Below are 13,769 nucleotides of genomic sequence, written 5' to 3'. Positions count from 1 at the left end.
AACTTAACAATGTTGTTGTTTGGCTTTTTTCAGTATTTTATTTGTTCCTGAGTAAATCGGTTTGGCTGAGATTAAAGTTATAGTTTTTACACAGCTGAATAAACGTCAAGCAGACAGCTGATTATCAGAAGTGTGAGATGCTCGAGAATTTACTCCGGTGTCCTGTTAGATTTTAGATAGCAAGGAGTTTATTAAACTTCACCGAAACAATCTGCAGAATTCATTCAAATTTAATAAACTATCATCTTGTCTTTATTTTTAGTTAGCACAGACCTTAAACACTTAAAGCTGTAAGCTAATGATAGTTATATAAGAGCAGATGCTGCTGGTAAATGGTAAAATGGCCTGCATTTATATAGCGCCTTACTAGTCCCTAAGGACCCCAAAGCGCTTTACATATCCAGTCATCCACCCATTCACGCACACATTCACACACTGGTGATGGCAAGCTACATTGTAGCCACAGCCACCCTGGGGCGCACTGACAGAGGCGAGGCTGCCGGACACTGGCGCCACCAGATGCTGCTGGTGCAATAAGCTGTACTTTTACGTCCAATGGGTGATGATCTGATTAGTCAACTAATCGCAAAAATAATCGGTGACTAGTCGACTATCAAAATAATCGTTTGTGGCAGCCCTATAAGCAGAACTGCATGTCTCTCTGACATCTAGGAACTACTCTGTACTTTGTCTTTAGAATTATTTATGGATAACAACGTTAAACACAGACTTCGGCCACTTCTCAGTATTAGTTCATTGTGGTTTCTGTGTTTTCATTGGATTTGTTGATATAAAAGATTATGGAACCAATATTACCTTTTAACTGAACCAAAATGACCTGAGATTTATAGAAAATGTAAATGTTTTTTATTCAGATGTTAACCTTTTGTGAGGCCGGTCTCCACCTACGTATTCCTTAGGCCAGTGTGAGAAGTACCAAACTTTGAAATTCACTTCGCACTCATCCGTGGGGTCAAAGCTCTGTCACACTTGTGATTTTCTCCATTGAAATGCATTTTTGGCCTTATGTACTGCAGGATTGAAATCTTACAAAAAGCTTTCAGCCCATCTCTTTGAAGTGAGGAGCTGAATTACTCTGGCTTCATTGCATAGGTTGTGTGTACTATTGTGGATAATGTCTCTGAGTGTGTATGTGTGTGTGTGGTACGGTGGCTGCCTTTCCTTTTTTCTCATACAATGGTCTTTATTGCCAGGGCCAGAGAAATACGACCAGTGCTCCTGGTTTTCATCAGGCGAGTGCTCAGTGTTTTCTTGCCTGGGTGCTCATCCCTGTCACTCAGTTCACCTCTCAATTACTATGTTTGTGCTCACAGCGGCGTGACATTAAACCCAGGCTTCAATTTGCTCAGTGACAGATGACACAGAAGGCATGTTTGTTGGTCTGACATTTGACAGGCCTTGACACTTTGGGTTGGGAAGTATAATTACAGTAATGAAATTAAAATTTAAAAAAGGGTTATTTACTTATGTACTTTTTAAGCAAGCGCTATTTACACTCATAGACAGTAAACTTTTCTGGTCAAACCTAGTAAACACAGAACTGTGGTGTGTAGTTTCTTTTGATGATAGTAGCTTCTCTTCAACATCTATCTGTTCAACACACATTCCAGTTGCTCTCTGTCTTCTTTGTCTCTACACCCATTCTGTAATTGATTGTTATTATGGTCCTACATGTTGCAGTCTTGATGTCTAGCTGGCTTCAAATAAAGGGCTGACCCATGGCATATTAGTGAGACCCCCTACTGTGCGTTAATGACTAGCAGGAAAGTGAAAATACTTTTTTCCGCTGCAAAGTGGTCACACATTGCGCCGTGTATCTCAAAGCTTAAATAGCACGTAGCCTATTACTGAAAGGTCATCAAAAGGGTTTGTCAAAATATAGGAAGAAACAGGCCAGGAAAGCCAAATGAACTCTTTCTAGAATTTTTGAAACCAACCATTAAGAGCAGGAGTATATTTGTAAAAGTACAGGGGGAAAGTTAAAATGCATGGAAAAACATTTACTTTCAGCGCTGCCTTAGGAGGGCATTGTGTTTGTATGTCTCATGCGTTTTGTCACGGAATTTCCTAAGATGTGCACAGCTTGAATTCACAGGATCTCATCAAAATGCGTAGACATAAATCAGTTGCTGGAATTTCATGTATTTGCGTCTCACTAGAAACGCAGCTATAATGCTGTAGTCGACTTCACTAATAGCACAAAAACAACATATAAAAAGAATTGACTGTTCTGTTGAAGATTTTTACTAAACCTCGAGGTATCACGATAACCACAGTCCTTTTTTTAATGTGTAGAGTTATGACTGTACACTAGCATAGGCGTGGTGTTTTGTGAGGTCAAACGCATGAACTCATCTCCTCAATTTAGACCGTCTGCCTGATGGTGTGAATATGGCTGCTGCATATTGGCACTCTCCTCCCAAGTTGCCATTAGCAGTCGTGGCATTATTGCCCAGATGATGGTTTTACTTGGTTGCCAGCATGAAAACCTGCAAGAGCATGACATCCATACTTGATTGATTCGACTGATTTGATTTCTGTGCCAATTTGTCTCTGTTTCCGCTCTTTAGAGAATATCTTTTTCGAGCAGGGGAACGGTATTGAGGTGCGCGCAAAGACAGAGGAGCAGTGAAAGAAGAATGTGACATTGCAGTGCTGCTGTGGCTAGTTTGGGGTTTTATGTGCCTCTCTGTGAGCCTTGTCAGGATGAACACTCCTCGTAATAAGCTCCTATGTGATCCCTCAGCAGTTCCACTCTGCACCAGGACATTAAAACCAGCCCACAGGAGAATTACTGCATGTGCCCTTACACACTCATGGATCAGACTTGAGGCTAGTGGACAAAATAATTGATTTGTCACAGTTGAAGCAAAACATTTTATACTTCTACTTTTCTTAGATCCAGTTTTCCCCATAGGGTGAGCACTCCATACTGTTTTCTGCCTGAGATGCATTTGATGGCTCCCATTAATTTTCCCTTTCAATGATACAAAGCCTGTAGTGCCCTGGTTTTGCTCTGTTTTAGGCTTACCACACCACAGGATTTTGGAATTTTAGGGCCATCTTGTATTATTTTATATATATTTTAGAAACTAAACACAGCAGTGAGTGTCTAACGGTTTGCATTGTGCTCAAGATTTTAATATTAGGGCGCTTACGTCCACATTATATGATCCATGCAGTAATTTCTTTTACGCCTTTTTAATACAAGGGCAAACTCATTTTATAGGTCAAATCATAACCTTAAACTATGCAATAATTTGATGAAAATCTGTCGCAGTTAATGAATACCTGAAATTTACCATCCACAGACTTTAGCAGATGCTTGGTATCTTCCCTGGTGAGGTGCTGCCAGGCCTGTGGTGCAGCCATCTTCAGTTATTGCTTGTTTGGGGACTGGTCTTTAGTGAGTCAAACACCTGCTCAGTTGGATTTAGGTTACTGGCTAGTCAAGAGCTTTGCACAATACGTATGAAAACTCGTTGATTGCTTCGACTGTATTTAGGACGAAGCAATCAGCAGAAAGTCTGCTGTGTTTTTATTGCCTGGCTACTGTAGAAATACATTCTTAGTCGATTTTGCCAGACCAGTGTGAGACAAACAAGGAATCTTTTTCCCCGTAACTTCGCCGTCATTTATACAAGCTCAGATCTCCTCATTTCAGTCACATCAGCAGCATAGGCATGATATCTTGAGACTCCTTTTTATGTAGCCTGTGAGGGTATAATTAATAATAGAGCATTAATCATTTTGGAGGCGAAACATGAGGGCTCATTCCTCGAGTTTGCCCCCTGACAAGCGTCCCGCAGGCCCACTGCTCCTACCCCTCCCATAATGTACTCACCCCATCACATTTTGCCTCCTTTATTGAATGCCAATTAAGCAGATAAATTAGCAGGGTTCAGAGATTAATTGAAAAACCTGCTGGTTTCCTTCAGTGAAAAAAACCTGCCAATTGTAAAAGTTTCAGCTGCACTTTCTCCCCTCCTCTATCTCCCATAGATATTAATGATTTTTCTAGCTCAAAGGGTATTTACTAGAGGAAATATGCTTGAAGGAATTCAGGTCACCGTGCCCCTGGATGGAATTCCTGCCCATGCTTCGCTAACAAATGAAGAAAAACCTTGTGAATCAGGTTATTTGTGGTAAGACATTCAAACAGTGTTCTTACTTTCAACTCACGTGCTTCGTTTTTTTCTCTAGCTGAATTTTACACTTAACTGCATGAAAGGAAATCACTGTCAGAACAGATCAACGTGTACTAAAAGACAAATGATTTTCTCTGCTTCCCAGCAGAGGGCAGCATGCCTCCACACCTTTAGGTTCGCCGTTCTAAAACCCCGAGGAGGATGTTTTTTCACTCTGTTCATTCTACCCATCTCTTTGTGAGAGAGTGCTTCTGATAAACATCCCCCTCCATTCTAATCATCATGTCATTCCCTAGCTTTTAGTGCTCTGTCCAGCCTTCGCTCTATCCCTGATGTCTCTCACATGAAAGACCTCTTTTGTGATGCAGAATTAAAGTAGCATGAAGATAATACTCCCAATAACACACAGATGCTGCCTATCCAGCCTATCTGATGTGATTGCATGGCCTCAATAGAAGCAGTGTGTTTGATTTTGTTCTCCTGTTCTGAGTTGGGGTGTACAGTTTTTATTGCTGCAGCCTTGCTACTTTCGTTTCAAGGGCTAATTATTATTGCCATTATTTTCTGCTGCGGAGCCACGTGACTTTAATAAAGAAACAGACAGCAAACTTTTTTCAGCCATGGAAACAGGATTTTCTATTAAAGGATTTTAGTGGAAATGGAACAATAATTGTGTGTTTGTTGAAAAAGCTTCTTCTTGTTAGTGAAACCATTGTGCTGTAAATAACCTTGTAACAAGTTTGAGGTTGTGAAATGCAGTTGATTTGAAATGTTTTATTAAATTCAAGTTCAAATGTCAAGTATTTTTGTAAAATCTGTTTTTACTTAAAACTGTTGAGTATCACAGAGCTTCATTGTTAACATTTTGACTTTCTTGTTGTGTAGGAGGACATGAACCTGAATGAGGATCGCAAAGCGCCGCTGCGAGAAAAGGACCTGAGCACCAAACGCGAGATGGTGGTCCAGTACATCTCAGCCACGGCCAAATCTGTAAGTGAGAGAATGCATTTCAGAGTTATGTCTTTATAAGCTAAGATATATTGTACAGTTGTAACTGGTGGGCTGCAATGTCACGACACTTAACACTCCTCTCTAGAATGACAACATGATGCTTTTTGCTTGCTTTGTCATCTGCTCTTGCACATGCTCACTTTTGCTGCCTTTCTTCACACCTCATGCTTGAAATCCACGCCTTTGATTGCAGTTTTGATCTATATCCCTTACTTCTCCTCCTGTTGTGCCAAAATCTTCCAGATTTAAGGCAATCCCTCACTTACTCAATCATAGGTGGATGGTCCAGTCACATGCTTGCATGAAAACGGTTGGTTGTCCAGGTGTATAATTGCATGTGAATTTTTGGTGGTGTCTTCTTGCTGCATTATTTGTTTATAAAGACGAGAGGCACTGCAATCAAACACAGGAGTGAAATAGGACAAATGTCTGACCAGTAAACCTGTGATAATTCTTTACACTGCACCATAGCATGCTTTACCATTTAGTTTTGCATGCTATGGATGCTTAGCAGAATTATTTTGTTGGTCTGTTGACTCTCAGTTGTTTTAAAATGAGATTAGATATAAAATTAATTAAAATGATTTTGCCTGTTTTGTGTTGGAGTAATTTGGTGGAGAGGCGATGCTTAATCATTTTAAGCAATAACAGTTTTGGCAGCGATCCATGAATGTATGATAAATTCTTGTATTGTCTATTGAAGTTGTGGCCAGCCTCGTGCTGTAAAATTCAGATCACTTCTGAAGAAGAAGAAGAAGAAAAAGTGATTTCTGTCCTCTTTGTTTCCTGAACCTGGTAGCTCCTTCTTGACATCATCATTTATTACCTGCCTCATTGTTATGGTAATTAACTGGCATTATTGATAATGATGATTATCCGAGGTGATTGAATTCCACACAGGGCCCATTATGCTTTGTGAGCACTGATATTTTATTCAAATGAATAACGTAATCCATGTAGTCAAAGGACAGAGGACAAAATGGGATGTCTGTCAGCACCCTGCTATCACATTTAATAGGTCTGAAGAAAGGGGATGGTTGAATGTCAGTGATGATTGTGTGCGTGCTGATTCATGCAAGTGCACATGCAGTCACACTATAATACAGGACAGCTATATATCCAAACACCATTACATACCAATAATACATAAAGATAATGTGCTTCAACTTAATAGTTTGCCATTTCTTTACATATGATTGCAATAGTAATGTGACACGGCTGCCAATTCGCTGCAGTTAGCAACGTGATACACAACAATTATTCCTGTAACTACAGTATGAGAGAGACAGGAAGACTTTTATTTCAATGTTTTAGAGTATATCAGAGATTATTCCAGGAAGAAATTCTGTTATTTTAAGAGTATAAAAAAATATAAGACACAAACAAAACAAGAACAAAAAAATGGCCAAGTTGGATAATTTAGTCATCAGTAGATTTGTTCTCCTGTTTTCAATAAAGTGTATTTATACAATTAATTGCCTCGCTTTCTTTTACGTCCTGATAGATGAAAAAAGATATTTCTTAATGTTACTTTATTTAAATATTTACAAATGTATGTAACAGTAAAGCTTCCTCAAACCGCCTTGTAGTGTTCCTTTGCTGTTGGACTGTGTGATGTGGGTTGTGGTAACCCAGTCACTCATTGCTGCAGTGTAGTTTGTCAGCAGTTGCCTTACAAGTGTGAAGAGGGTTTACATTTTTGAGACCTTTTATAATTTAGACTTCAAAATCACCATCATTTTTTTCCACTCAGTCTGCACGAATGAGCCTATATGTCTGTAAATTAAAGGTTGGACATTATTGGGAGCTAATGCTGCATATGGGTGCTAATACGCATGTGAGTGGTGATTGAATGTAGGAGTGCATTTTGATGTCTGTCTGTCTGGATTCTCGGTCTTGCTGTTGTGCATTCAATGCTAATGTCATTTTGCTCATCTAGCAAAGATGTATGCTGCATTGGGAGGTTGTGGTTTTTGTTGGTGTCAAACGGCTACAAACATGCTTTGTTTGTCTTTTTCTTTTTTTTTTACTCCACACGCTATTTAATAGGTGTCTGATTTGCACTTACCTTTCATTTCAGTCATTGAAATATAAGGGGGACAACCAGGACCATTTCTTCCACACTCATATGTAGTCAAATTTGTGTGTAGACACTTTAATTCACCTCTTTCTTTCTCAACTTAATGCAGTTGCAGAGAACGTAGATTTGGAACTAGAAGTTTAAATCAGTAAATGCTGGCAGAACAAGAAATATCCCCCTTGTATTGTGTAACCCTTTTCTTGTCTGTCTCTGCAGACTTGCTCAATTGAACATGTGCCTTAGTGTTCAGGAATAGGCAGTATTCCTGGAGTTCAATAGCTTTAAGTGCTTCAGGTTTCTCTCACGGGGTGCTCCTTTCTTGTATGTACAGTATATTCACCTTTCATGCTTACTGACATACCACATCCAACTGCTGTTTGGCTCGAAAATGACATAAAATGGGAAAAGACTAATTCTTACTTTGTTTTCTCTTGTAAAATATGTCTTTCAAAGGGAAGTTAAAGCTTTTCTTCTTCTCTCTCCTGTGAATTGCCACCTCTCTCCTGGTCTGTTGCCAGGAAAGTTTGAGAACACTTCCCATAGTATACCAGGGTGCCTCAGCAGGGGTCTAGCAAATTACCCCCAACACAAACGGGATGTCTTTTCACAGGAGAATTCCACATTAACCCTGTTCATTTGAATATGAGCTGTGTTTCAGTGGAATCCAACGCTGCTCTTGCACGAGTGTGTCTACTGACATCATTGTCCATCAGCTTTGCATGAACAGCTGCACTTCTTTCTCATCTTATTTTCCTGTGCTTTCTTCCCTTTACATATGTGCCAAACTAATCTAAACAATTGATACTATTAGAATTTCTCTGAGATTTAGTTTTGACTACCAGCAGTGAATATTTCAGTGTATAATTCCAGACTTGCTCTATCTCATCCAGCAAAGGTGTTATGGCAGGGTCTTAACAGGGGGACGTTCTAGTGTAATTAACGAAGTTTTATTCAAATATTGGTTTGTTTGATGCAACCAATGTGCCACCTTCTTCTCTGAGTGGGACCTGGATTTGCTGAGGTCATTCAAGCACTTTATTGTTAGCCTGATAAGTGTTTACGTAATTATTTGGAAAAAAGAAAAAAAAGAGTAGACATAATTGTATTTGTTCTGAATAAAAAAATCTGTATACTTGCACCTATTGACTTTATACGTGTGCCTATTGACTTCTCCTGCTAAGCATCAGAACTCAAAAGGTAGTAAAATGAGAAAACTTGTCCTTGTTTCAGAAAAAGGTGTTACATTGCACCCAAACCAAAAACTCGTTAGTGAAACTGTGCCGTTCCCCCTTAAGCTCCTCTCTGACTATTATCTGAACACACTAAAGATAGTGTCTGCTATTTTGGTCAAGCTGCTATGAAATAATATTAAAAATACGTATTTGATCTGGTTGGCATCAATATCCACGCAAAATATCTGAGCTCTGAGTTACATCAATGTGACTCATTTCAAGGAGTCTAATCTGCAGGATTCAGGTAATGCACCGTCTTAAATAGTGATATGCTGCATTCGCAGGAAAGCAAGGAAAATGTAGTTAGAGTGTGAATACAAAGTAGTATTTCTGCGATCAGGTGATGACGTGTAGAAGACGCTTTATGTGATGGAGTGATGGAGAGGGGAATCAAGCATCATATGGCCACACATCTAGAGAGTTTGTGCGTGACAGTAAATGAAACAAAAAGGTAGGTTTTGTACTTCCCCTCTCTGCATACTAGAGAGACGGGGTACCCTAGTGTGTCCTGTAACTTCCTGCAATCAAAATGCATTTCTTCAGAAGCATACGGCAGAGAAAGAAGAGCTCAACCACAGATTAGAATACATTTACTCTGCTGACAGACACACTCCTACTGTGAAACAAGCCCCACAGTTGCAGTAATGAAAATCACTTCCGTTACCTGCCACTATTGACAAATAACAAGGTTAAACTTCAAGAATCGTGCTGACGGCATGGGTTCAAGGTAGCTCCGCCACGCAAATTTGACACCTGAAGCCCAACGTTAATGGCAGCAGATTGATTTCAGTCCACAGAGCCTCTTTGCCCACACTAGCCACTGTTCTGTTCTGTACCACTCATTCAATCAGGCAGTCACAAGGGCAATCATATTTTATCCCCTTAATCATTTAATTAATACCTTGTGTGGAAGATGGCATGACTAAACATGACTTCCGCTTTTGTTGCCGCAACTTTTACTTCGGCGTGTTTTCATATGCCGAGCAAATATTCATATTCAAAATAATTGGTAACACTGCAGCTGCCAAACGCAGACATTATCTTCAGCATGTGACGACAGTTTTGAATGTTCTCTTGTTGGCTTTTTTCAATTGTAAGTGTATAGTGTGCTTTAATTGTGTGAAGAATTTTTGTGATGTCCCATAAGTTACGCTAATGCTTCAACGTGTAATGGAGAGAATTCTCTGGCCTTACTAATGATTGTGCTGTTTGTGTCTTTTTGCACATTAACCTCCTCCGCTGATCGCTGCATGCAGATAACTGGGAGCAAAGTTGCGGTAAGTAGCCCATTATTTATTTAGCTTGTGAATCTTCGTACTTCTGTGTATCTGTCTTTATTCACTCCCTAAGCTCACAAATACACATTACACATCATTTTATCTCGTTTTGGAAGGATGTTGAGGAGCGCATTCTGAACTGTGCAAGTGAGGGTCATTTCATTTTCTTTTCATTTTCACCTGTGATATTACTAATGGGCTTTAATTTGAAAAGGCTATAAACTGTCAACACTTTTCCTGCATGCAAATTTTTAGCACTTTAAAATGAGAAATCTTGAAATTATACAGCCTGAAAGTGAGTCAGGACACCTTTTGTTGGTTTTTGCTGTTTCTCTTTGAAATTGATTGCAGTGTAACTTCTATTAGCATTTCAATACTTTAATATCCACAAAGAAGGATAGCTTTTACACAAATTCTCATAATCTTCAATCTAATCTGTTTATCAAAATCATTTTAATGATAATAATAATAATGGATCGCATTTATATAGCGCTTTTCGGGACCCCTCGAAGCGCTTTACAATACCACTATTCATTCACTCTCACATTCACACACATTTTGTCTGTGAGATACAATGCACATAGAGAATATACAGTAAAGCTTCTCTGACTACCCCCCACCACAGGGGGTAGCTCTACACGTCGCCTTGCTGTTATTTGGCGCTACATAAATAAAATTCAATTGAACATGTTTAATTTGACAGATGTTCTTCCTGACACAACCCCAAAGGGATTCGCGTTTCTTTTTGAGATCAAACGGAGGATCTTTCTTAGGTGCACATGTACCACACTTTGGATCCACATTAAAAATATACAGTATAACACTTAAAAGGACTTTGCACACACTCATAAATACTGTACACAGACACACACTGACCCACAGTGCACTGCAATATTTTTCTGCCTAAAGCAGAAATATTCGACCATATTAGGATAGTGGAAAAATTTATGGTTGTTTATCAAAATTTGCTGTCAACAGCTCCCCATGTGACAGGAACACGACTGGTTCCTTACAAATGCTTATTCTTCTTCTTCATTTTACTTCAGGTAGTTTACTTGAAGTATACTATTGGAATTTCCCACAGTATTGGCAATACACATTCATTTGTTCACATTATAATATACAGATTACTTATTTTCACCTACGAAATGGCATCCCTCTTTTGTAAAGAAGAAATTATTTTGTGTTTTTTTTTTTTTAACATCTACTGGTTCATAGTTTGGCAAGTGTTGAATTGTCACTTTAAACTGTGGCTTATTACCTTTTGAGAGCTTTGTGAGGATTAGGAGGACTGTAAAGCTTAACAGAAACCCACAGACAAAGTAAAGTAGCACTGTGTGACCTGGCCTCTGCTCTGCTCATGAGCTCAGACAAACCTCGCTCTGCAAGGCATTTAACAGAACCATTTGTATCGATTGAGTTTTCTCCTTCTTTGTCAAACTGTTCTTTTGTGCTTGGTTATTTCCGTTGGAAGAACTGGTTTTTCAACTCTGCCCCTATTGACCTGGACTGAGTAGCTTTCAATCAGCGGCAATGGACGATTTGTTTTCACTAGGCATAATATGACAAAATCATACAAGTTTGAATTGTGAGACCTAAATTAAGAAGTTCTGCAAACCATGCAGGCACCCTATCAAATGCATTGCTTCCAACTCAAGAGCATACTGATTAGGGCTGCCACGATTAGTCGACTAGTCACGATTATGTCGACTATCAAAATCGTCGACGACAAATTTAATAGTCGACGTGTCGTTTGAGGCTTTGTAAGATCCTGAAAGACGCAGGAATAAATAGTATGATTTAAGAGTGTAATAACGGACTGAAACAGAAGGTGGCAGCACTGCATGTACAAAGATGCCAGCTGCCTTTAAACCAAGAAGAAGAAGCAGTCTCCAGTATTGTAGCTGTGTCCAAATTTACGGGCTGCATCCTTCGGAGGCCGCATTTATAGGCCGATTACGTTACAGCGACGCGACGAAGGCTTTCCAGATTCAAAGATTCCTCCAAATGTGTCCTCCTTTTCCCCGAATTTGAAGGATGAGTCGGATGTATCCTTCGTGGCCCAACCTATCCCAGAATTCATAGCTCGGCTCAGCCTATTCCAGTTTCCAACAATGGCGGCAGCTACTTAGTTTTAATATTACTCTTTCTGGGTCACAAAATAAACTTTTAACATATTTTCTCGGCGAATATAGCTGTATAAACTTCAAATATCTGCTCGGTTTATCAAGACATCACATATTTTTAAAAGTGCCCCAACGTTTTCGGAGTCGTCTGTTACCCACCCGCTCGATAGCTGGAGGGTTGAAGGCTCACTGGAGCCGGTGTAAAACACCAGACTCCCTTCACTACCTGTTATATTTTAGATGGCAAGGAGCAGACGCCTGAGTTTATTAAACTCCACTGAGACAATCTGCAAAATTCATTAAAAGTTTAATAAACTATCATCTTGTCTTTATTTTTAGTTAGCACATACCTTAAACACTTAAAGCTGTAAGCTAATGCTAGTTAGCGGATGCATGCTGGTGCAATAAGCTGTACGTTTTACGTCCAATGGATGATGATCTGATTTGTCGACTAATCGCAAAAATAATCGGTGACTAGTCGACTATCAAAATAATTGTGGCAGCCCTAATACTGATGCATTTGTAACCTCTGTGCCATCCCTCTACCAGTAGCCCATAGATATGGCTAACATACAGGCAGGTATAAACTGTCATTCTTGAAAGCCCAACTGAAAGCTAGTGGGGTGCAGATGGAGAGCATTTAGCCGATGATGGCCTACAGTACAACTCCCTGCTTTGCTGGCAGATTCCCATTTTCATGCTGTCTGCGTGTGTCGGTTGGACAGAGTGCTCTTTTATGTGCTGTAAGGGAAGTGTTGGTTAGGATTGTCTGCAGGGAAAATACAACTGTAACTTCTCTGTCTAAGGCATGAAACCTCCCTGGCACTCTCCTCATGGAGAATGAGTTAGGAATACAGAGACTGTGGGAATTACCTGTAATCCACTTTGACCATTGTTAAACTGTACAACATTGCAAAGCCGCATATGCTCTCAATGTGTGGATTCCCTATTAATGCCCCTATTCTGCCCCTGTGTCATCAAGTTTGTGGTCTTTACCCTTGATGTTAAGATTCATTGTATATAACATATACATATAAGTAACTGCATGTTTTACGCAGTGCGCTGCAGTTCCCTGTACCCACTACAATGGCTTTATAACATCAGGCTTTGTAAAACTTGGCCTGATTTACGTCACAAGTCAAGGGCCACATTGTAACAATACATCAATGTCTACTGCAGTGTTAACGTGAAAGCCTTTGATTGTGAGAGGTTGTGTGATGCAGGCAAAAGAAAAAAAGAAACTGCAATCTCTAGACCACAGGGAGGTGATCAATATCTGTATGACTGGACAGATGACTGCTTATTTCCATGGTAACATCGTGGTCAGTTCTGAGATGTCAGGTGGTGATGGCTGGTGTGGTTGTGTGTGTTTTCAGTGTGTGGGTTGGACCAGAGATCCTAAAACGCATCAGACAACCTGAGAAAAAAAGTCAGAAGAGGCTGTATCGGCTTCACTATAGCTAATGAACTTCATAAACTGTCTTCTTTTTTCTGCTGCATTGGAATGTTGGCATTTTAATTTCAGTGTAGCTAAAGATGTCTTTAACATCAACTTTATTTTCTTGTGTGCAGAGTTGTGCGGATGTATGCAGTTATGTGATTGTGTATGCTATAGGAGGATAGGAATACATTAGAAAAATCTCACATCCTAATGTCATGGAGTATAACTTAGTTCAACTACAAGGTCGTTTTCATTAATCTGTTCAAATGTGGCTGTATATTCAACATTTAAATGAAAAGATGTTTGTGTGTCTATCACGCACAGCATTGCAAAAGCACTAAACCTTGATATTTTCCTCATTTTTGAGATAGTTTCATTTGCAATCCACCTGAGGTATTTTATTGATGTATTTTTTAAATCATTATTTTCTAAA

At 39.5% G+C, this 13,769-nt stretch overlaps 1 protein-coding gene across 7 annotated transcripts in view; it reads left to right on the top strand.

Moving 5' to 3' along the window:
- The window catches only part of diaph2 (diaphanous-related formin 2), a 373,933-nt gene that overhangs the window by 17,447 nt on the left and 342,717 nt on the right, over positions 1 to 13,769 (top strand). For 6 of the 7 annotated variants that reach the window (XM_085433575.1, XM_085433569.1, XM_085433568.1 and 3 more), the window contains 2 exons: positions 5,055 to 5,159; positions 9,749 to 9,769. In XM_085433575.1, the coding sequence (XP_085289701.1) occupies positions 5,055 to 5,159; positions 9,749 to 9,769 (126 nt within the window). The remainder of the gene's footprint in view (positions 1 to 5,054; positions 5,160 to 9,748; positions 9,770 to 13,769) is intronic. The other variant, XM_085433570.1, reaches the window with a different exon arrangement.

Source organism: Copadichromis virginalis, linkage group LG2 (assembly GCF_057382275.1).
Source record: "Copadichromis virginalis isolate Kocher_CV1m ecotype Utaka linkage group LG2, C_Virginalis_male_GT1.1, whole genome shotgun sequence".
NCBI classification, from domain to species: Eukaryota; Metazoa; Chordata; class Actinopteri; order Cichliformes; family Cichlidae; genus Copadichromis; species Copadichromis virginalis.
This window is presented reverse-complemented; position numbering and strand designations above follow the sequence as displayed.